Source organism: Erpetoichthys calabaricus, chromosome 5 (genome assembly GCF_900747795.2).
Source record: "Erpetoichthys calabaricus chromosome 5, fErpCal1.3, whole genome shotgun sequence".
NCBI lineage: Eukaryota > Metazoa > Chordata > Cladistia > Polypteriformes > Polypteridae > Erpetoichthys > Erpetoichthys calabaricus.
Genome location: NC_041398.2, coordinates 130176882 through 130200555, shown reverse-complemented (window position 1 = coordinate 130200555; position 23674 = coordinate 130176882). Strand labels below are relative to the sequence as shown.

Below are 23674 nucleotides of genomic sequence, written 5' to 3'. Positions count from 1 at the left end.
TGCCAGAGAGGCCCACCCATTAACTAAGGCAATTTCTAAGAATATTGTGATCAATGGTATCAAATGTGGCACTCAGGTCTAAGAGGATGAGAACAGATAAATAAATGGCCTCTGTCTGCATTTACCCGCAAGTCATTTACTACTTTAACGAGTGCAGTTTCTTTACTGTGATTTGTTGTGAAACCCGACTGAAACTTATCAAGAATAACATGTTTATTCGAGTGATCATTTAGCTGTATAATGACTGCCTTCTTTAGAATTTTACTTAAGAAAGGCAGGTTAGAAATAGGTCTAAAATTTTCAAACATAGAGGAGTCAAGATTATTTTTCTTGAGCAGGGGTTTAACTACAGCAGTCTTAAGACTGTCTGGGAAGACCCCTGTATCTAATGACGAGTTTACTATGTCAAGAATACTATCAATTAGCATACCCGATACTTCTTTGAAAAAACTTGTTGGTATTGGGTCAAGACCACTTGGGTGGTGCAGCAGTAAGTGCTGCTGACTCATAGTCAGGAGGTCGCTGGTTCAAGTCTGGCCGCTAACCAGAATTGTCATTTTGAGTAGTGAGGTGCTCTTATTGTTATTATTATACGATAAAAACATATATTTGATTTGAGTCTGTAACAGCCGGTGTAAATTTATAGTACTTTTAAAGGTAAGCGTTTTTTTTTTCAGTTTTATTCTCTTAGTCACATTCATGCTCCCTCCAATATGACACTGCTGTTGTCAAATAAAGACGTGCTATAACAGAAGTGAACTCAGATGAGGATGAGGGTTCTGCATCGGGAAAAGAGAACAGAAGACCTCCACGCACAAAATTCCAGTCGCACATAAGAACAACGCAGCTGCACAAGGCATAAAGGCAAAAGATGGCACTGTTTGGATGCAGCAAGAGGTTGGGCATCATACTGCCAGTGGATATTATTGGTCAAGCTGCTACACACATCCTTCAATAAAACTGCAGGGCATGCTGAGCTCACCAAGGCTGTTTGTGATTATGTTTTGTGATGGTCTTTATATGAAAAACATTTATATGTTACTTATATAAAAGCCACATCGAATGTTATTTACCTATTTACCTTGATTTATTTATTTATCTATCTTCCAACAGCATAAAGTTACAAGTAGACTGCACAGCTTACTGTGTTTGATCGACGCAGGCATACTGACGTCGTACTCTAACCGGATTTTTTTTTCTTTGCCTAAATTCTTGAATATGCAAGCTTAAAATGAACATCTACATATTAAATAAGACTTTATAATGAACACCCTCCGATCCATAATGAACACCCTCCGATCCACACATTAAATCTGCCCTTACACTCACCTAAACCCCCCTTCCTCAAGGATCATGGGAAACATTGGCAAGCAAACAAAAAAAATGTGAAATAATTGACTTAAAAATGTGTAAAAACATATGTGATTGGATATAGAACCTCTTATTCATCTCAAGACAAATTTATTATGCAGAGGGGATATCTTTGGCTGTTTGTGTGCATGGGCCTAACAACTATTCATAGCATTTGTTCTCAGAAAATATCCTATTTTTATATTGTGGTCCTAATGAGACATTTCATTATTCATTCTTGGAATTGTGTTGTAGTGATTTTCTGGCTCAGTAATGTACAAAGTACAAAATGAGCCCTAAAACTCAGGCTTTCCTACTTGAAGGTTCCAATGCCAAAATGAGGCCTTGCCTTCCAAATCTAGCCTCAGGCTTTTCTGTGGAGTGGTACCTCAGATGGGCCTTTCCTCAAACCATAATACACATAAAGAGAAAGCCCACACTAAATAATCAAAATAATATTCAAAGAAGTAGAGGAGACCAGAAATCCTAGAACTTGTGCCTAAAAATACTATCTAGAAAAAACAAATCCAGTCCATCCTTGCACATATCCATTTTCTTAATGTGTTTATCCTAGACAGGATTGCTGGGCAACTGGAGCCTATCTCAGCAAACAACAGGCACAAGACAGGAAGAACACTAATCAAAAATCAACAAACACAGAGCAAAAATAGTCAAAATACCAGAAAATCCAAAAAGTACTTACAAAATACCACTTAAAAATATATATAGAGAGGGCAGTCCTTCATTTGAAATGTCATGACAGCCTTGCCCCTTGAAACTCTATATAAACGGCACAGGGCACATAACTAAAGTCCATCCATCCATCCATTTCCATCCATCCATCCATCCATCCATCCATCCATCCATCACTAATTCAAAATAAGCATAATATATACATACTGCACAAAATAATGATTAAACAAAACTGTATTCAAGACATAATGTACAGGAGGACCAAACACATAAGCAATAGCATAATATACACAATAATAATGTTTAAAGAGTAACAAAAGGATCACAAAAATTTGAACAACACTTAAGCAACAGTTGAGACCTTGGCTAAAACATGGCAGAAATAGAGTCATAGAAGTGCATAATAAAATAATAATAATAATTCATTACATTTATATAGTGCTTTTCTCCGTACTCAAAGCGCTATCCACACAGGGAGGAACCGGGAAGCGAACCCACAATCTTCCACAGTCTCCTTACTGCAAAGCAGCAGCACTACCACTGCGCCACCTGTGAGGACAATGATCATGATCATGAATAGGCATGATCATGAATAGTTGAACTAATCTGAACCTAAACTGTACATTGTTACTGGAGTTATTTGCTAGGTAAAAGTTGTTAATAACACTATTAAAACACAAGTGTTTTTATAATTGCTTTGGAAAATACTAATACTTTGTGATAAATGGTGTCATCTGAACTGCGGTTATACATTACAAGAGCTATGTTTTAGACAGGGTTTTTTTTACATGGCTTAGGTTAACACTTTGTTGTTTATGTTAAAGTTTTAACAAATAATCTTTGTAATTGAAATATTTATTAACAACAGGGAAAAAACTCATAAAAATGCTCAAAAGAGCAAAAAGTCTCAAAAACAAAATTCATAGGAAAAATTAGGAGAAACAGCAGAAATAATCATACAAAACAGTAAACACTCCTAACACATTCAATACACCACCACCTGAAATCCTCATCTCTGGGTCTTAAATAGCCCGAGTGAGGTCTCAGGAGTGGTGATGTCAGGGTGACCCTTCCTCTTGGAGTACCACCCATGAAGCACAAGCAACATTAAAAAACAATACATTACATATAGACACTAAATGAAACATAAACATTAATATTTACAAAAATTATATAAACACATGACATATACTTTAAAATAAAAAGAAAAGAAAAAGAATGATAACCAAAGCCAGGAAAAAATATGGTTAAAACATAACAATAAGCATTTAAGTTTGGATATGCATAAGATGGCTTAAAGCACAAAAGTGTATTTAAATGGCAGAGACAGGCAGGATAAAAATGGGTACTCTGAGATGAATTCTCACATATCTCACAGGAGGTCACCATTGATTCTCACTAAGCATTTCAAGCAAAGTTGATCATGACATACTTACACTTCTTACATGATGTGGCATAAAAGAATTATACATAGTCACAACTGCAGAATTAAAATGGCAGGACAAAATGACTTTAAAAACTTAACAAAATGTTCCATTTACTAAGAGGGTAGAGATTTAAATTGCATATTTCAAGACACGAGTACAAGTAAACAACCAGAAAAAGTGATGCATAAGTTTTTTCCATCATTACACAAAGAAACCTTGCAGCAGATTTAGTATAGGCTATAGGATTATAATTATTAAGTGTGTGTATTGAAAATTACTCTTTTTTTTCTTTTCATGGTAGAACTGTGAAAAAGGGCCAGGCTATTTATTTCATCCTCAAATATATAATTAGAGATGACTCATCAGTCGAGTAATGCAAATGTATATAATTAAAAACTGCACAAATGGACATTTAATATTTAAAAGCTAAAATAAAACTGATGTGAAGGGAATTTGTCGATTCATAAATTTATGCACTCTTTCACCACACTGTTAAGATCACACAGAGTCTAGGCTGGTAGCTTTTAACATAACGACACCTGATTTCGGGGCGTACTCACGCAATTCAATTTGAAGCCACCAGTCAACCTATCCTGTTAAAAAAAAAGTGGAATGCAAAACCTGAACGCACATGCTGTAATGTCCCGGTAAGAGATTTTACCCAAAGCCCCTGAAGTCCGTGGCCATTATGATTACCGCAGAATCTACAAAATAATTTTGAGTCATTAAAAACTTTTATAAGAGAATGTGCTGGTTAACATTCAAACTGTTAAAAATTAACGGTCATTGGAAACGTTACTACAATAGGCTATGAAAAGATCGTTTTGTATTCATATTATCTTTTACTTATAGAAAATATTTTGTCTAAATTACTTCTGCCTTTATGTATGTTACATGTTTGTGTGTGTGTATATGGCCGGATGTGGAATTAAAAACTATCTTCTCTGAAGTGTATTTTTCTCTCTGTTCACATCCGCAGGTTTTATTACCTTGTTATGATTTTACGGAGAAATTTCACCCAGAATTTGCACTTGGTTCCGTAGTGCTGAAATAAATATGGACTCCAAACTATGATCAATATTCTATCACAATTTTGCCTTTTATTCCACTGTGATCATGTTCTCTAATGGAAGCAGTCCTCCGTGAGACTGGTAATGAAATTACGTCATATACAATTGGATTTACAAAAACGCGTCTTCAGCACAGTTTTGCGCCCAGTCTCTCCAAATAGGTAATGCAGCAGCCTTCTGCGCAGTCTCTGACGTCAGCACAGATGTTGGTTGGATAGGCGGAGGCCAAGGTGCCTGCGTGAGCGAGGGGGCGTGGTGCGGATGTTTGGAGGCGGAGTTTTTGCTTCAGTGTCGTTCTGTGTTTGATGGCAGGAGGAGCTCGGGGAGAGAGGAAAAAGACGGTATAAGGCAGAGAATTGAAGAGGAAACAAGAAAGAAAAGGGGATTACGTGCCAGTGATAATTGAAGAAGAATGAAAAAGCAAAGGAGATACACCCGCTGAATCTTTTAAACAGAAGCGCCGCATAAGCAAAGAAAGCCTGTTGCAGCCCTGAAAAGGAAAGATAACAGAGACGGAAAGAGAGAGGGGCAGAGTCACTTGCGGATAAAGCCAACCTGAAGGTGAGGGACTCGGGTAAAATGAAAAGAAAAGTGGCAGAGTCGCCGAAAAGTCTGTGAAACATCGCAGGGGGAAGGAACTAGTGGAACGAATTAGTATGTCCTTGAGTCATATAGTAGAGAATTAAAGGAATGCTTCGGTCGATCTTTTCTGGTTCTGCCTTTTTCTTAAAGGGGGTTGGGAGGTGGAAGCAATATACGGACGAAACGGCGACTGGGGGGATTGATGCAAGGCGAATGCCGTGGATAAATCGGAACAAGCGTTAAGAGTATCAGTAACTCTTGCCTATTGCTAATAGTCTTTTCTTGACAGTTAATACGAGAAGGGTGTAAGTGCAAAGAGGTCTGTTATTATTAATAGTAGAAGCGGACTACCGTATAGCCGTTGTATGTGCGTGTTTGATTTTAAACACAAGTGTTTAAGAGATACACGGACAGTATCATTCAGACAGCTATGGTGTAACGCCAGGGTTTAACCGTCTTTGCGTCAAAAACGAATACAACGATTGGGACGACTTTGAGGTGATGCTAAGCATAGTGAGGTGTATATGCATATTTTAAGAGACTGGCACCAGTGATGGGGCTTGTAGATAAACAAGACAGCCACATCGTGAAGCAGTTAAATGCCCACGAAGAAAGGTGTGAGATCGGAGGTGTAGTCATCTTCCTGTGCAGCTAGTTCGGCTGCGACAACCGACCCAGCTGGGCGTATTGTTGGTAAAAGAGGTGCATGGATTTCTGTGTGCTTTTCGAGAGGGTAAGGGGTTAGGTTTGCCTGTTTTGATTTTTCATACATTATTTGTTTTTTTTTCCAGATAATTGAAAATAAACCAGATGCAAGCTAATTAGAGAAGGAAAAGAAGAATGCAGACACGCACGGCTTTTTATTAATTTGTTTTTTGGACGAAGGAATTGACACGTTTTACAGCAAGAAACTAGATAGTAATAATTAAATAAAATAAATAAACAAGAAAAAACAATCTGATGCTTTGACAAGCAACCCCCCTTCCCCCTCCCTTCCATCCCTTCCTTTCACCTCCACTCCCCCAGCCTTTTTATTTTTATGCAAATGAATATTGGGCTTTCCATTGTGCCCAGTGTTGTCAGACAGTGCCTAAGACCAAAAAATAACTTCAGAAGTCGCACCCCTCCCACCCCCTCCTTCCTAACTCCAAAACGCAGTGTTTCCCTAATTTAGGGGCCTTATGTGTGGGAGAAAGAGCCAAAGAAATGTTTCCAGCATTTCCAGATGGACAGTGTCTTGCTTAAACTACACTCCAACGCGCTAGGATTGAAGCCTTTTGTCTCGGGAAATTTTGAGGAGTTGGTGTTTTTATTTTCTCCAGATGTGCTGTCTATTCTTTTGAACGGAATCATACACCCTTTTTACATGAGGTCCAGTGGAAGCAATGGGATTGTCCAACGTTGCCAGATGAGAGTGAAGTCCCTGGAAGTGGGATCTAAGATCACTTAAAGCATTCAGTTCTTTAAATACTTAGTTTTCTTCAGCTTGAAATGAATTTTGTTTCTCATCTAAAAGAAGGGCTATACTGCCCAGTAACTGACCATGCTTTAGTAAACAGCTACCAATTGTGAAGCTTCTGTTTTCACATCATTGTCCATCAAAGGCAAAAAAGTGAGATCTTCTTTGACTTTTGCTGTTTTATTTATTTATTTATTTTGCAGTTTTATTTGTAAGATGAACAGGTCTCTATGAGGCAGCACTGGAACTGCAGGGCTAACTATGGCACAAACCAGTTTGTTGCAAGGGAAGAGGTTTTACTGCAGGGAGTGGGTTTTCCACAAGCTCCAGCACTGCCTCCAGGAAAAGACAAATGCCATCACTGGAGTGAATTGTACACCTACTAAACAGGCTAGTACTAGCGCTCCTTCCAGTAATGGTAGTCCAGCACTAAGTAGAGGGGCAAGCTGGGGAGTGCTGCTTGTTGGAGGTCCTGGCAGCGGAAAGACAGCATTGTGTACGGAGCTGCTGTGGCCGAGTTCTCCTCAGGGATTACAAAGGGGCTTGCATCGCCAGGTTCTAGCTTTTCACTTCTGCCGTGCAGATGATTCAGACACGCTGTGTGTTAGCGGGTTCATTCGGGGTCTTGTGGCTCAGATCTGCAGGAGTGGGATGCTCAAGGGCTTTGAAGAGAAAGTGAGAGACTCAGCTGTTCAAAGTGCTCTACATCCTGGAGAGTGTGAGAGGAACCCTGCCGAGGCTTTCAAAAGGTACTGGCAACCCAATGTCCTCTAAATCCTTCTTTATTGTTGTGCTTTACATGTGATATTCATTGGGTGTCATTAAGCTGCTCCTGCTGAGCTGAAGAGTTATCTTAATCTGGGAAGCTTAACAAGAAAAATGAGAATAGACCTATGTTGCCGTATATGTGCAATTTGTCTAGTGTTGAGATTTGTGTGATACTACATTTTATGTGTACCAGTTTCAGAACTTTCTTTCTTGTCTCCCTTTTTTTTCTTTCCATAATTCGTGATGTTGGAAACCAGAGATTCTGTAAGCAGAAGTGGTCACAAGGCACAAAATAGCACAATTTAGTCTGTCACTTATATCAATACGAGCGTAAAATACTGATTTACCCAACATCCACTTTTTGTGCACTGGTAGTATCCATTTATGTGAAAGCAATCAAACACTGATTTATGTGCCACCACTATTATTTTTGTTGTCACTCACTTTAAAACTTAGTTGCATCCTTTCTGTCCTGTGTAGAAAAGCTACACTTAAGGAGTACTTGGAGATAGACTGTGTTGTAAATTGCTGGCTTGCAGAGGTTAAATCACGTGTGTAATTCAATGCCATACTGCAGCCACCACCTCCTCATGCTGTTAAATTCAAATTCACAGTCAGTATGAAAAGTAGGTCACACGCTCAAGAAAGACAAAGGTGAGCTTCCTGAGGCCACTTTTCCTACAAAATGATAATCATTCAGTTTGAATTACATTTACTTCTGAATAGTGCTTTCTCAGTCTGAGATTTAATTTTTTCTCTCCCTATTAAGCTTACGCACATTCACATATCCCTTTATATATAATGTATATAATTTGTAATCCTATTTATTCTCCTTTTGTTAGTTATGTTTTTTTTTGTGCCATGGGGCAGGGAGTGTAAGGTTTGGCCTTCAGTCTAGCTTTAATGAAGACATTTTTACTTCTGTTGTCTCCACTTGGACATGTTGTGTCTGCCAGCAGGGTTAAAATCATGTCAGAATGAAAGACTTTTGCATCTTGCAGTCTGTGCACAGGCAGGCACCATGAAGTGTTTAGCGCACTTAACTCTATGTGGGCAAACAAGCGGCTGCTGGTACAGTGTTCCATTATCTGTATAAAGTGTTACATTTCACCGGGTTCAGGCTTTTATCTTTGCCTTTAATATTTTTAAATTAGGATGTAATGGCTTTTGTTTCTTAAATTGCAACTGATGTCTCTTTTAGTGACATATTCAGACACATTTCTCTATTCATCGAAGGAGTCGATTTCTGTCTCTTGAGTATTCCAACATTGGCACAGTTACCTTTTCCCAATGTTGATTAGCTTCAGGGCAGAGGTATGGATATAACAATAAAAATGTTTTTTTTAAGAGTATAACATTACACTGAAAGTTTATAGAATTTGTTTACCAGCTGGGATGATCCAAATCTATAAAAGGCAAAGCATGTAATATATTTGTTTTCATAACTTGCACAGTGTCTGATTTTGTTGGTTTTTAAAGCATTTTTTACATTTGTTTGCTAGTTGTTACTGTTACTTTTCAGAGCTATCAGAAAAGATTGGCACACATGCCATAAAAGACAAGATCAAAAGTTTCCCATAGCCTTCATCTGGTGCACAGCTGCACAAGATTCAGACAGGATTAGACTGCTTCTTAAGTGATGCTACTGGGACTTACAGAGAGTCTATGGAATAGCTAACAACCATACAGCAACAATCTTCTTCATCATGGAGTACAGGGTATGATCTGATGTTCGATCAAATGACTAATGACTCTCTGTGTTGTTTTTTTGGCACTGGTAGATCTTGCTGAAAAGTGTATATTATTATATAATACAGGTTGCACATCTGGTTGGTTCTTTCAGGGATGCAAATCCAACAGGACTATTAAACTCTTTATCTAGTCTGTTAAAATATCAAATGATTTGTATATGTCTGGTTTAAGTGCCATGATTACCATATGTGTTAAAATTTGTATTCTCTGCATAAGTGGTATCAAATTACACTATACAATCTACATAGTCAACATGGAACTCCGTCCATCAATTTCCTTAACCCATCTAATTGAAGTTGGATTATCTGAAAACTGGAGCCTAACCTGGGAGCATTGATCATAAGGCAAGAATCAACCCTGAATATGGTGCCATTTGATCACAGAGTACACCCATGCATGCACCTATACTGACTTATACTAGAACAATTTTGACAAACTAATCTGCATGTCTTTGCCACATGTGTGATAATGTATATATAGAAAGCACTTGTAAGCAGAGATTGGTAGATTTGAACCTAGTCCTCTGGATCTCTGAGACAGAAATGTTGATCACTATGCAATCCAGTAAGTAAAACTGTAATGGACTCATTGGATCATTATTGTCATGTGTACAGAGTACAGTGAAGTTCTTACTTTCATGTGCTAATCAATATTCAACATACTGCCACCCTCCATTGCAGTAGTTACTTGGTAGAACTCCCTTGAAGTTGAAATTAGTTTGATACAATCTGCTTTTATTGTCTCGATAAGCAAACCCTAAAAATAGCATGTTTTTTGTTGGGGGGTTGGCTATGAGGACAGACTTGTAGGGATTGCCTTATTTTGTGCATTTTCATCTTTTAATTCTTATTCGTTTATCTGTATTCATGTCTTCCTTCTTTCACTGTCATAAAAATTTAATTGTACAGTTCAAAGAAGTCCTCGTATTATATAGCAACTCGATTATAATAGCAAACTCTGTTACAGTACTCCTTTTTTATGTATACTTTATAATCCAAGATATACTCAAAACCAACACTGACAACTAAAACATTTTTGGTTTCAAATCAAGTTCTTTTCCTTGTAGATCTCAGTAATGTGGTCTACAGTAATCTGCAGTAATTACATGTAAAACTTTAATATTTTATGTTGTATTATCTTGACAGGGATATAGCCTTGATACTTTCTGTATCACATTCTCCTCACTTAGAATATTACTCAGGTTATAACTGGGGTCTGACAGTTCCAGTGACCTGGCTTTGATTCACATCTTAGTCACTGTCTGTTATCTGTTTGGCTTTCCATCCATGTACAAAGTATATGTTTCTTTTAAAGTGGATGTTAGAATTTCTGTGCGTTTCCCGTGCCACTGTTGGGAGTTACTGTGCCAGCTTTATTAAGATTTACTGAAAGTTTTTGACACAGTATTCTGTTCATCATCAGTCTTGAACAAATTTTTATTGCTGGCAAATGTTTATCATCTGAATAATCTTAACAAGATTGGCTACTTCAGTCTATAGTCTACATTCTGATGTAGTCTTCAAATAAGTGCATTTTTAAAAGAAATGATGAAATTTTTTCATTATATTTACAAGGTGTTTATTCAATTATGTGTTATTTTTCACTATTTACTCACTTTTATAATGTATTTTTGTTGCTATTTTCCATGTAATATCTTTGCATAATTGCATTTTTATTTCATTAAATTTTGGCACAGATGGTATTCCATAGTACAGAGGAAGATTATATATTATGTGTTGGGTTAGTGCATTTTTATTGTGACTAGCCTTAACTTGAGCTTGTAGACAGAAAGGTAACATTATCATGTTAACTCTAAGAGTGGTACAAGACTGAGGGATCTGTTCCTGTGACTGAGAAAGCTTGCTCTTCTTTTTATGTAAGATTATCAATGTTAGAGCCTTCAGTTAATGTTTTGCGTGTGTGCATTTAGTGGTGTGCTTCCTTATGTTTCCATTATAAGTGTGCGTGTATATGTATGTATGTATGTATGTATGTATGTATGTATGTATGTGTATGTATATATATATATATATATATATATATATATATATATATATATATATATATATAACATGGTTTACTGTGAGAATCATGTATATTCTTAATAGCAGAGATCTGTTCTTTTTAAATGTCATATGTCTACAATAAATAATTGTGATCAATTATTCTTTCATCATAAAGAATGTGACTTTATAAAAAAGCTAATTGCCAAATCTGGATTTTTGTTACAATCTTAACTCTTCATGCTGGTCTTCTGCCCAGATCTCTGTCAGAAGCATTGTTGATGTGCATTCTTTGTGTTGACAAAAAATTGTTAACTCTCAGCTGGCTAGAATCAATGTTTGAGTTTTGTATTTTCCTTTGTGATGCTTCACACTTTGTTGCGTCTTACAATTGCTGGAGAAAATCAGCCTTTGTGCTTAAATGACTTCTGTGCTAACAAGTGGTTCTTTGTAGCCTGAGTTTAGTTATGGAGAGAAGTTTATGATCCTTATCATTACCATATGTTTGGTAATCTATTTAACTTTATTTTATGATTGCATTTCTAAGTCAATACAAAAGAAACAATCATAGGAAATTTTGTTTTGGTAATATATTTAACTTTATTTTATGATTGCATTTCTAAGTCAATACAAAACAAACGATCATAGGAAATTTTGTAGCAGGAGTTATGTAATGTAACAGTCTGTATCAGAGAAACAAAGCCTTGTGTTTTTTTTCACTTGGACTTGAATTTGTATCAGCAGATTCTGATCATTGGCAACCTGGCACTTCTCTTATCATGGATGGCATTCATTTTTGGCATTGTGCTGGCATTAATAATGCAGGCCTCTCTCTTTATGGGCAGTGACTTACATTACCTTATCAATGGCTGCTTTTGCATTGGCAGCACTGATGAAATAGCATAAGCCTTTTGTTTCCGAATGAAAGATTTTCTCCCACTGAGCTATGTGCTGGTAAACTCCATCTTAGATTACTAAAGAAAGATATTGGTATAGATTTTGATTTACAGCTGTAAGACAGTGCAAGTATTTCCACAGACTGAAGTGTGAAATGAGTCTTAAATTGTTTTATCCAGAAAACATTTATGATACAGAAGGTTACTACTTAGTGCATTGGATTTTTAAAACAACATTATGTTTAGAGAGATTACAGGGTTTATAACAGGGATCTCAAAGTCAGTTCCTAGTGGGTTGTTTATTAATGGTGTTAATGAAATACATTATTCTGTCACATAAGATATTTTTATTATTATTATTGGCATTCTTTTTCTGAGTACATCACCATGGTGTTGTGTGGGCGTAAGTAGCTCATTATTTTTTCTTATTCTTTTTACTTTTTTCCTTTCATATATTTTAGTGAAACTGCTATTTTATAATGAACACAGCTGTAAATAGGTTTTTGTTAGCTGGTTACCTTTTGACCACCTTTTTGTAATTAAATGTCAACTGGTATCTGAAAACTGAAACAATTAACGTTTCTGAACCTTACAGATCCACTCTTTTTATATTAAAGCAAAAGTGCAGTCTATTATCAGTAGTGATCGACTGATTATTAAGAAAGTGGCCAGGACAAAAATGTGCAGCCACTGAGGGCCTCATGTATAACGCCTTGCATAGAACTCACACTATAACATGGCGTAAGCACAAAAGCGGGAATGTGCGTACGCACAGAAAAATCCAGATGCAAGAATCTGTGCGTACGCAAACTTTCACGTTCTTCCACTACATAAATCCCGATGAGCGTGAAAAGTAACGCACGTGCACGCGCCTTCTGTCCCGCTCCAACTCCTCCCAGAATTATGCCTCTTTGAATATGCAAATCGATATAAATAGCCTTCTGTGAAAAGACAATGGGAAAAGCACAGGGGAAAATATAAGAATTTCAGCAAATACCAAGTGGAGGCAAAGGAAAAACGTACTATTTGTTCGTTTAAACAGTGGTATAATCAACAAAAGGAAGTTGATCGAGTGACGTAGTGTTGGAGAAACTCGAAAGCTCAAGTTCACAAAGTCGCACAGTGCCCAAAATAAAAAAGAAGTTGTCACATATCAAAGTCGGCGTGAAAAAGCGACTCGTAGCGGACCATCTTAGTGTCATATGAAAGCTTATTAGGGTACAGAGAAAAAAATAGGCACACAGTGGGAAAATGAGCACGAAATGTCAACTTTAATCTCGAAATTTCCACTTTAATCACGTAGTTTATTTTGTCATTAAAGTAGAACATATAAACAAATAACAAACAAATAAATAAATAAAGAACAAATAAACGATTTTAAGATGAAGTTTATTTTACTAGTTTCTCAAATCCCATCGTAACTAAAGTAGCACGTTAAATGCTTTGTTCTGTGTTTGATCTTCTATGTGTGTGAATCACTACGTGCTTCCGTTCTTTCTCTTTCTCCGACAGGACACAGAATCCATTACATTCGTGATATTACAGCTCTCTGAATAATTAATATACTGAGATGTATACGTGATTTCTTTTTTATGATGATAGGAATGAAAGCATGTTATTAAACATGGGAACACGGTGGCGCAGTGATTGTTCATATCTCACGCAAGAGGCTTGCTGCGCCTTGCGCGACCTTCGATGAAATAATTTATTACAGAAGTACTGTCTCTTTCCAATTCCTGTCCTTACTTTTCTTTCTCCAAATACCCAATCGCCACACAATCAGCTTTGTCATAGACGTTAAGCCATCTGTAAGCTTAGAACGCCGATTCTTCAAAACTTTTAAGGGACATTGAAATATCTTCGTAGTACATGTTTAATTATTCTATCCGTCTATCCTTCCAGTGTCGCGTCAGCACCAGCAATAATACAGCTCAAGGCAGGAGCTATCCGTGAACTAGCTATCGCTGCGGCACTGTGTCCTCACATGTTTAATTATTAACAATACTGATTATTTAAATGAAGTTAAAGTTTTATCTGCATACTATAAGCAACATATTTTTCTGCATTTCATCTTAAAAATGATATCGTAATCATACACGCTTTATAAAGTGGCGCAGGTTGTGCAATATTATAACTGTAGTGCAAGTTTACAATGAGGTAATTGTACTTCTAAGTACAAACAGTTCTACAAGGAGCACTTGATTGAGTGCGTTTATAGTTCTTGGGATGAAACTGTTTCTGAAACGCGAGGTCCGTACAGGAAAGACTTTGACGCGTTTTGCCGTGGCTGTGGTAGTGTGTGGTTGAAACTGTATACCGATAATTCTCTTTCCGATCAGCTGCTGCTGTGATTCCCCACTCAGATACAGTGATATAAATACTCTGAGTGGTGCAGTGAGAGTAATATGGAAAAAGATGATCTGCTGTGGCAACCCTTAACGGGAGCAGCTGAAAGAAGAACAAGATGCAGTGAGAGTAACAACGCTAAAGCAGTTATGGTATTTGGAATACTATGGCTATTCCCTGGACCATTATATTGCTGCAGGTTAATTACAATCAGATGCATTACACTAATAAACAATATGCATTTAATTTCAGTGTATTTATAAAGCCGCATCAGGAATGTGGGTCTAAGAAAGAAAGGGTAACCACACAGGAACAGTAGCACTGCTTTGACGCTGGGTGCCGCCAGTCTGCAAAACCGAGCGGAGAAATTGCGTATGCCAGGGTATGAGGTACCGTGGAAATGTGCGTGGCTTTACGCCAAGTTTAGGTTTTATACATCGCGATTTGAGTGTGGAAACGTTTGTACGCAACATTTCTGTGCCTACTCACCGTTTATACATGAGGCCCCAGGTGTTTTGATTGTTTGCTTTTTAAAGGAGTTTATGGACTGTTTTGTGTTGGCTATAAAATTAGACTTATCTATTTTAACAGTGCAACACTGTAAACTTTTCTAGTCAAGTGCATTATTAATATCTGTCTTGATAAGGTCTTTTTTCTTTATTTTTGTAAAAAAATGTTCTTGTTGTCTTCTATAAATCAGTGAAATCTATCTTGAATGACTGATTGTAGCATTACCAAATTCAGACAGTTGAATGATTCTTTGTAAATGTTGCTGACTTTAGTTCTCTCTCTCTCTCTCTGCAGTTATTTTCTCCATACTTTCTTCACTTGCTTAAATATAACTGTTAAAGGGAAAAATTTTTCATGTGGCTTAAATCACAAGTGCTGTAGCTATATTTTTAGTTTAGCAAAAAGAAGGGTTTGATTTACAGTCTGTGAATTGCATCCTACTACTTTGTTTATAACCTGCTAAGTCATCAAGTATTAGTGTTTGCATAGCATTTTTATATAAAATATGAAAGTTTATACCAGCACTTTGTTTAATATTTTAGAGAGTAGCAGTTCTTAAACAGATTTCAATCATTTCAAAACTTTTCCTGTTTATCATCTCAGACAGATGTTTTTGACCTACATTTATGCCTGACCTTGTAATGTTGTATGAAATTGCACCTTGACTCTTTGACTGATGCCCTCATCAGTAAAATGGTGTGCTGTTCTCCTTGTTGTATCTGCACCTGTCACTAGGATCTGATTTATACAGCATTAGGTAGCTGCTGAGAAGTAAAATGATCAAAGGTGATGTCATTTGGGTCGTGAGTCTTGACATGTAATAGAGTATAAAAGGCATTACATGAAGTCTTTGGGGGAGAATGGAACAACTAAAGACATTTAAACAATGAAGCTTATGGTAGGAGCCCCTATGCTTCTCACACTAGCGTAAACATATTTTTTAAATAGCCTTAGTTTAATCATAATATAAACTTATTTTATTGTGCTTCATGTGTACCAGCTAGGTTCACATGATGATGATTAAGCATGGTTTGAAAATGGGGAAAATAGTAGGATAGAACAGCATTATAGGCTCAGCTTTACATAAAGATGCATAACTTGTTCTTACTAGGAGTTCATTATACAGATGATGTCAACCCTGTGTGTGGGCAGGGTTAAAATAAAGTTTCACATTTCAGTGGTTATCGACAAGGGTGGAAAATTTTAACATCAATGACAAACTACGAAGAATAGGCAGACCCATCAAATGCAGCCTATGTACTGACCACATGATTCTCGTAAGAAGTCTCCTGTTTTGCCAGGTTAGGTTTCTCTTGCAACAAGCAATATAAAATGATACCATTCAGCTGTTGGAAAGAAATTACACAAAGTTGGTCTTAAGTTGGAGATAATGAAGAAAGTGGACACTAAGGTCAAAAAAAAAAAAAAATGAACAAACCACCATAGTTTACTAGAAACCATATTGGTGTAGAACAGTTTTTTGGAACAATGTGCTCTCCACAAATTGGTCTAAGAAAAAACTCTATGTCCTTAATTGGAGAAGTCATTTTCGGTACAAACTAATTAGTCCTCTGGAATATAAGAACTTCATACCAGCTGTAAAGCATTGTGGTAGGACCATTTGTTTTTGCTTTTCTGTTTTAAGGCTTTTATGCTGAATTGTTGGACCATGTTAACCATTATGGATGTAGTGAGAAGTTAAGCAAAATGACAACTTTTATTGGCTAACTAGAAAGATTACAACATGCAAGCTTTCAAGGCAGCGATTACATCTTGCCTGAAGAAGGGGCATGAGTTGCCTTGAATGCTTGCATATTGTTTTAAGGCTTGAGCATCTTGCTGTCATTGACTCAAGCAGATAATCTTGAGCAGAGTATGAGTTCATCTGTTAAAAAGCTGATGCTGAACCTAAAATGCATATTATAACTGAGCAGTAATCACAAATGCTTGAATAAATCTGTAATACGATAACTTAAAGGGACAAAATACTTGTTTCACAATAGGTAGGCTAATAGTCTAATTCTTGAAATATAGTGGGTGAACCTGAAGCAGATATTTACGTGCAAAACAACCCTCAGAAGTCACCCATATGAGGAATTGGAAATATTTCCCCTAGTTGATGTAAGCCACTCATCAATACAAAAAAAACCAAAACACGGTAACTATTTCTGGTTAAGGAGGAATCACAAGTTTTTAACACTAGAGTTAGATTATGCTGGGGGTGGGGGGGGAGCTATTTACCTTATTTGCATAAGTAACACAAAATATTTATGGAAGACATTTATATCAGTGTTGTCCTACTGGGTGTGTAATTCAAGTTGTGCAGATAAAGTACTTTTGATATTTTTTCCAGTTGAACAAAATTTCTAAATAAGTTTTTACGTAACTGTTTTATTTATTTATTTTTTTAACCGTGCACACCTCTTCACTACCAAAAGTAGCCTATGCAGATGTATAAGTTACTTTTCTACATGTAAACATGATGTGATTTTTTTTTTTTTATTTACACAAACTGCATATTTACAGTATATTAGTCAAACAATATATACTATAAACCTATCCTTTAAATAACAAGTAAAGAAAAATATATACATTGTAACTACTTATAAATATGAATACTAAAAATCTTGTCCCAGATGTGGTCAGTGAGGCTGCTGATGACAAAAAAACAAAGGACGTACTGAGCAAAAGCATCAGAATACATTGTTTTAAGAGTGTCCCAAAGTTGCTTGTATTTCAAAATTTAGTGACTACCTTTTGAAGAAACATCAGCAAATATTCTCTTAAACATTTTCTGGCTTTCCTTTTGTTATTTGGTTTGAAAAATGAAATGCATCTAAGCTGTAGAAATTGTTTGGCTTCAAAATATTATCCATGTTAATAATCACAGCTTTTCATTATTCATGCTTAAGGTCACTAACAGAGCGTCCTCCTTAATTTTTTCAAGGCTGTTGTTCCAATGGCACTGTAACTGTGACTAAAGGCATAAACTGTCAAGTCACTGGATGTAAGAACATTATGCAATAAAATAGATTTTCAGAGCTTTGGAAAGCTTGAGGAGTATAGTTGTCTAGTGTTTTTTTCACATATTCTTTATACCCCCACTTATTTTTGAAATTAGTATTTTAATGGCTGCTGTTTTACTACATTTTACCAATGGAGGGTGCTTTGAATAAAAATAAAATATTATCCGGTAAGTTAGATCTTCCACAAATAAGTGGTGTGTCACAAATTAACCATTTACTGTCACAGGACTATATCAGAGGTGCATGCACTTTGTCCTGAGTGAGGAAAGTTGTACTTATGTGGTTTTTTGTCAATTAAATAATTGTAAAGTGCAATCCTTTAATGTTCTAGGTTAGAATAGGCCATCTTAATCAATGGATACCATTAAAATATGGATTGTATTTCCATATGTTTGCTGAATTTAGGCATTGAGATTATTAGCACTGCTGCCTCACAACTTCAACAAACTGGGTTTATATTCTGGCCTAGTTACTGTCTGATTTTTTTTTTTTTGCTTGTTTCTTTAATGTTCCTCCTTCATACCACAAAGCCTGCGTTAGGTTATTTAGCAAATCTGAGTGAGTGAGTGAGAGTGCTCTGCAATGGAGTCTACCTAGTATTGTTTTCTACCTTGTAGCTAAAAATGTTTGGATAGGCTGTTGCTCTCCATGATGGTGTACTGAATTACATTAGCTTGAAAATGTATGGATGGGCACATTTATACAGGGCATACTTTCTTAAAGTAAACAATTGTTTACCTTATGAATTGTTTTTTTGAAAGCCCTATATTGACAGTGCTGTTAACGTTGCTTTATAGATAATAGTGTTAGTCTCCACACTGAGGCTAATGATGCTTTTTAAGGGAACAGGCTGAAGTTTTTCAGTTTTTTGTTTGTACTAATAATTACGGGAACACAATTCACCTTCATTTTCTCATGTCTTTGTGCTTGCTCTAATTAGTAGTAAGTAGCATCAATATATGGAATAAGTATAGTCCGTTCATCCAGAAGGTCGTGGCAGTGGCTAAAATAATTTTTATTCAGAAGAACAGAGATTTTGCCAAGTTGAACAAGAGCTTGAAATTTTCCAATAATTTTTTCCTTTTTTTGACATTTTAACACATGAAAGTATGTGCCTTTCAGAGTGGGAGAAAAAAAGGTCTTTCAATTGGTTTTCCAAATGTCTTATTGAACAAATTGGATTATGTTTAGTATATGTTGTCTGATAGTGCCTTTAGATTTCTGATTTACTTGAGGAGTTGAATCAATTAATAGTTAATTTTAGGTTTTCATAGTAGTAGCACTGGTAGGGATCTACATTGGATATATGTTGGTAGCTTAATTTTTAAGCTTGTAGCTGTTTTTATGATTTAATTAGAAAAATATGCTTAGTAGACACAAGATAATTTACTTTTACCAATAGCTATAAAATATTTCAGTTTGAGTTGTTTTTTTTCTTTTTTTTTCTTGTGTTATTTGAGCCTGTGTGATAGATAAATGCCTTATATAGGGGTTTTTCCTACCTTCTATACATGATGCTACTGAACAAGATCTCCGATTCCCAGTGAACCTGAATTAGATTAGACCAGTTTGATAATGTTGAGTGTCATCTGAACTGATTGAGTAATCATTACATTGTATTTAACATATTTTAGAAGAACATATTAAACAGTTAATTTATTATAGACTAGCTGTACTATCCATTGAAGATGGGTTGAAATCTAGGTAGTCTATATAGACCTCAGCATTAATGTTTACAGTGCATCATGCAATGCATACATCTGTGTTATGTGCTATTTGGTAAGGGGTTCCTAAAAGCAGTTTCAATGTTTGTGAAGCACCACCTATTGGAAAGACAGAGCAATAGTAACTGGATGAACACACTGAAACTTATCCTTTTATTAACACTAGAATCCTGAAGTCTACGAAAATATTTGTAATGCCGGGTCATCTTAAATTCCCTTGCACCTCCTCATCAGCATCTTTGTTTTGCAAGTGTGTCAATCAGCACAAGCAGCCTGCTATTCCATCCCCCACCGAGGCAGCTGAAGTCAAGTCAGATGCAACATTTTCATAGCTGAATCTCTTTATCTGGGAGTTAGGTGTCTGGAATTGTATAGGGTAAATAATACATTGTTATTTGCAATTCATACATTCCATGTCTACAACGATCTGTGTAAATAAAGGATGACAGGAAATGCAAGGCAAGAAATGTTGAGCACATAACTAGAACAGAAACTTTTTCATGTTATAGTAATAACAAAATGCTGATGTGAGGTTTATAACATGTGAAGACTGAAGTTCAAATATCAAATAAACACTTTCACAAAAGGTACACGTATAACAAAACAAGTGCGCTTTTATTCAGAAATATAACCAAAAAAAAAAAAATCTGGTTAGGGTACAACACTAACACGACTGCCTGGGTGGTGCAGCGGTAAGAGCTGCTGACTCATAATCAAGGGGTTGTGAGTTTGAGTCCGGCTGCCAACCAGAATTACCATTTTGAGTAGTGAGCTGCTCTCATTGTTATTATTACACAACATAAACATACAAGCTTGAGATTCATACCCAGGACACTGGGTGTTAAAGTCCACAGAGCTAATCGCTGCACCAATGTGCTGCCTCAGTTGGTAGCATTCCTGACAAATTTCCAGTTAAGACACATGCTCTGTATTTCTCTTGGTTTTCTCCAGTGAGTTTGTTTCCTACAAATGACGAGCTGTTCACTTGTCAAGCTGCATTAAATAGGTCCAGTGTCAGTAAGCAAGGATTTGCTCATGTGCACTGTAGATTTAGCTTTTTGTCAATTCTTATAGTGAGAAACGCCTTTATCATAGCAAAGATAGACCTGAAATGTGGGATTTCTTGGTTGTTTTAATTGTATGATAATAAAGATTTTATTTAATCAAAGACTGACACTACAGTCATACTGTTAGGTTATTCTAAAGCTTCTAAAATTAACTTAATACTCTCAATTTTATTGTTTTCAGTTTGTTAGGTGAAATGTTGGTTTTTATATATAAACCATAGTAAATCGTTTAATTCACTGTAGGCTTTTGTATGCGATGGGGGATGTCTGCTGTGTTATAAAGTGCAAGATTTCCTATTCAAAACCCACTTTCAGCTTACCATTCGGTTGTTAGCAAGTTTCAAAATCTGTCATGATACCTCTGATTAAAGAACTGTCATCTAATTAAGTCCACAATTTTTAACATTATAACTACACTGCAGAAAAATATATAATATGCACACATTGAGATGTTTGCATAAAAATATTTGTGAGCAGTTGTGGGTTCACTGGCTTTAAGTAAGAAATTTGACAAATGCCTAGTTGTATAAGTTGAAACCCTTTTTTTTCTTCCATGATGGAATGTCGATTTCAGGAGAGAGGAAGGCATCATAGATATAACAAGTTAATTTTACTTTTGCTTAGAAGAGCTAATCAATAGGTCATTTTGTCTTTTTGGCAAATAATTTACAATGGATGTTCCTACCAAAAAAAAAGTGTTTCTGTACAGTGTACAATGTTTCTAGCAAAAGGCAGAAATTGTGTAAATTTAACTAGGCTTACTAAAAGTAGATTGACAAACTTTCCAAAAAATGCCCTACCTAAGGAAGGAGTTACAAAGAGTGCACGTTAAAGTGGGGAAAAAAGGTTACTTTGAAGAAATAAATTTAGTTGGAACTTTTCATAACACGAGATTCTTTTTTCATGTCCGATTCTGCCTATACCCCAATTATTCTATACTTGCCAAAAACTTTCCCAGTAGGTACTTCCATATCTGCTGGTGACACAACAGTTCAGAGTTGTCTGACCTTGCTGGTTGTCAAAGTCGTTGTAAAACTTTCACATTATGCTATCCCCTTTCTTAGAAGTGAAATTCACAAATGATCAATAATCTTAATTTAGGGCTGATTATTTGTTAACATCCATCAATATGCTATTATAAATAAGTAAAATGTTTATCTAGTTCTGCATTAGGTGTTTCTTAAAAGTAACTGCAGAGAAACAGTCCTCTGATGGTAAAAAAAAAAAAAAAAATTCATAAACATTAAAGAGAGCACCGAACACTGCAGAAAAGCCAGCATATAAAGCAATGTTTTCAAAATTTGATAAACAGTACCACGTCCCAGGAAAAAATACCTCTCCAACAGAGTCAGAGAGAATACACTAAGTGATCTTAAGTGCATAGACGTTTTTTATCTCCTACATCAGACATGGGGTCAAGCATGAATATGACTCCCATTTATAAATCTAACCATATATTGAATTGGCAGCTGAAATACAAATACTTAGAAACTCTATACTTACCTTGAAAGTAATACCACAGAGAACCTTGCAGAAAGCCTATGAGTCTTTTTTGCTATCTAGGGCTTAAATGAGGAGAAAACTTGTATGCAACATCTGATAATGAAGGTTATTGCTGTAGTTACATATTCATACAGCTGCCTAAAGAAAATAGATGTAGTAAAAGCTCAACAGGAATTGGGTATTCCACAGCACAGTCTAATTTTGGTAAGTCAAATGAAAGTAGCTGTTAACCTAGCGAATAATGATTTATTCACTGTTAAACAGGTTTTATGTAACATATGCATGCTTATTTTGTTACTTTATGTAGGATCACACTACACCATGGGTATCTAAACAAAAATGATTAACCAGGTCTTGTAGTATGCACCTCCTGTCAAGATGAGCGCCCTGTGATGACTGCCTTCATCAGGAACTCATTCCAAAAGGAGAGGACAGAAATGTTTTTTTTTCTCTTCAGTAAATGTCGCACTTAAACCGGTGGCTAAATTTTCCAGTATTCTATTATTAATTTATGTTATTGTTTAGTCAGTTAAAACATTCCTCAAATTGTTGGAGGGGCAGCACTTTGGAGGAATGTGACAGTGTTAGTGAAATGATAGGCAACATAAAGTCTCAAATATTGCTTTAGAAAAGAGGTACCAGCTTAATATGACACAGAAACTTCTATTTAAGGCAACCATACTTGACCCCGGGTACCATTAAAATGACAAAAAGATCTCAAGAAAATGAAAGCAGCAGTGAGTGATGATATGTGGTGATAATGCAGATATGGGCAAAGTAGCTGATCCTATAGTGCACCCTTCATCTAGAAGAAGGCACCCGGCGAACTTCTAAGAAATAAAAGAGCTATACACAGTCCTGCTCTACTGTTGCTTAGAGTTTGTATTGACAAGGAGTTAATGAAATTTGTTTTTGCAAAAGATGGTCCTGGTCACTACAAAGGACCCAGTCAGTTGGTTTATAGAATTTGATATCCTGAGTTCAAAAGAATAGCTTGGAAGTACTTCTATATTTGTGCTACAAGTGCTCCATCTTAACTCTTTTAGGGCTAATTTTTTTTTTAGTTTCTTTTCTCCCAGGGCTGAATATTTTTCCAAAAACTAATATTTTTTAAAAAAGAATACAAAGCAATTGTTTAACCTATCAAATCAACAAAAATATTTACTTTTGACAAATGTTACTGTCTTGCATGTTGTATGAGCCTGCATACTATATGATTTCACATACATATCACATACATTTTACACAGCAAAGTCTGATCTCGCTCAAAGCCGCCAATTTCAGTCATTGCCACATTGTACTGCTTACAATATGTGTTGCTTTGGTGCCTACTTTTCAATTGTCTGTTTCTGCACTTTCTCACATATATTGTTAGTGTGTACTGTAGAGAGACAAGTCACCCATTTGCCATCGTGCCATGCCACTGCCACCAAGTTTTCTGCCCGCATGAAAACCGTATTGTCACCTCTTTTCATCTTCAGCCTGTCTGGCTTCAACT

At 36.1% G+C, this 23674-nt stretch overlaps 1 protein-coding gene across 1 annotated transcript in view; it reads left to right on the top strand.

Annotated features, from left to right (window-relative positions):
• The first annotated feature begins 4734 nt into the window (after positions 1-4734).
• The window catches only part of ankrd50 (ankyrin repeat domain 50), an 89228-nt gene continuing 70288 nt past the window's right edge, over positions 4735-23674 (top strand). The window contains exons 1-2 of the mRNA XM_028802038.2: positions 4735-5101; positions 5914-7330. Coding sequence (XP_028657871.1) covers positions 6843-7330 — 488 coding nt within the window. The 5' untranslated portion in view covers positions 4735-5101; positions 5914-6842. The remainder of the gene's footprint in view (positions 5102-5913; positions 7331-23674) is intronic.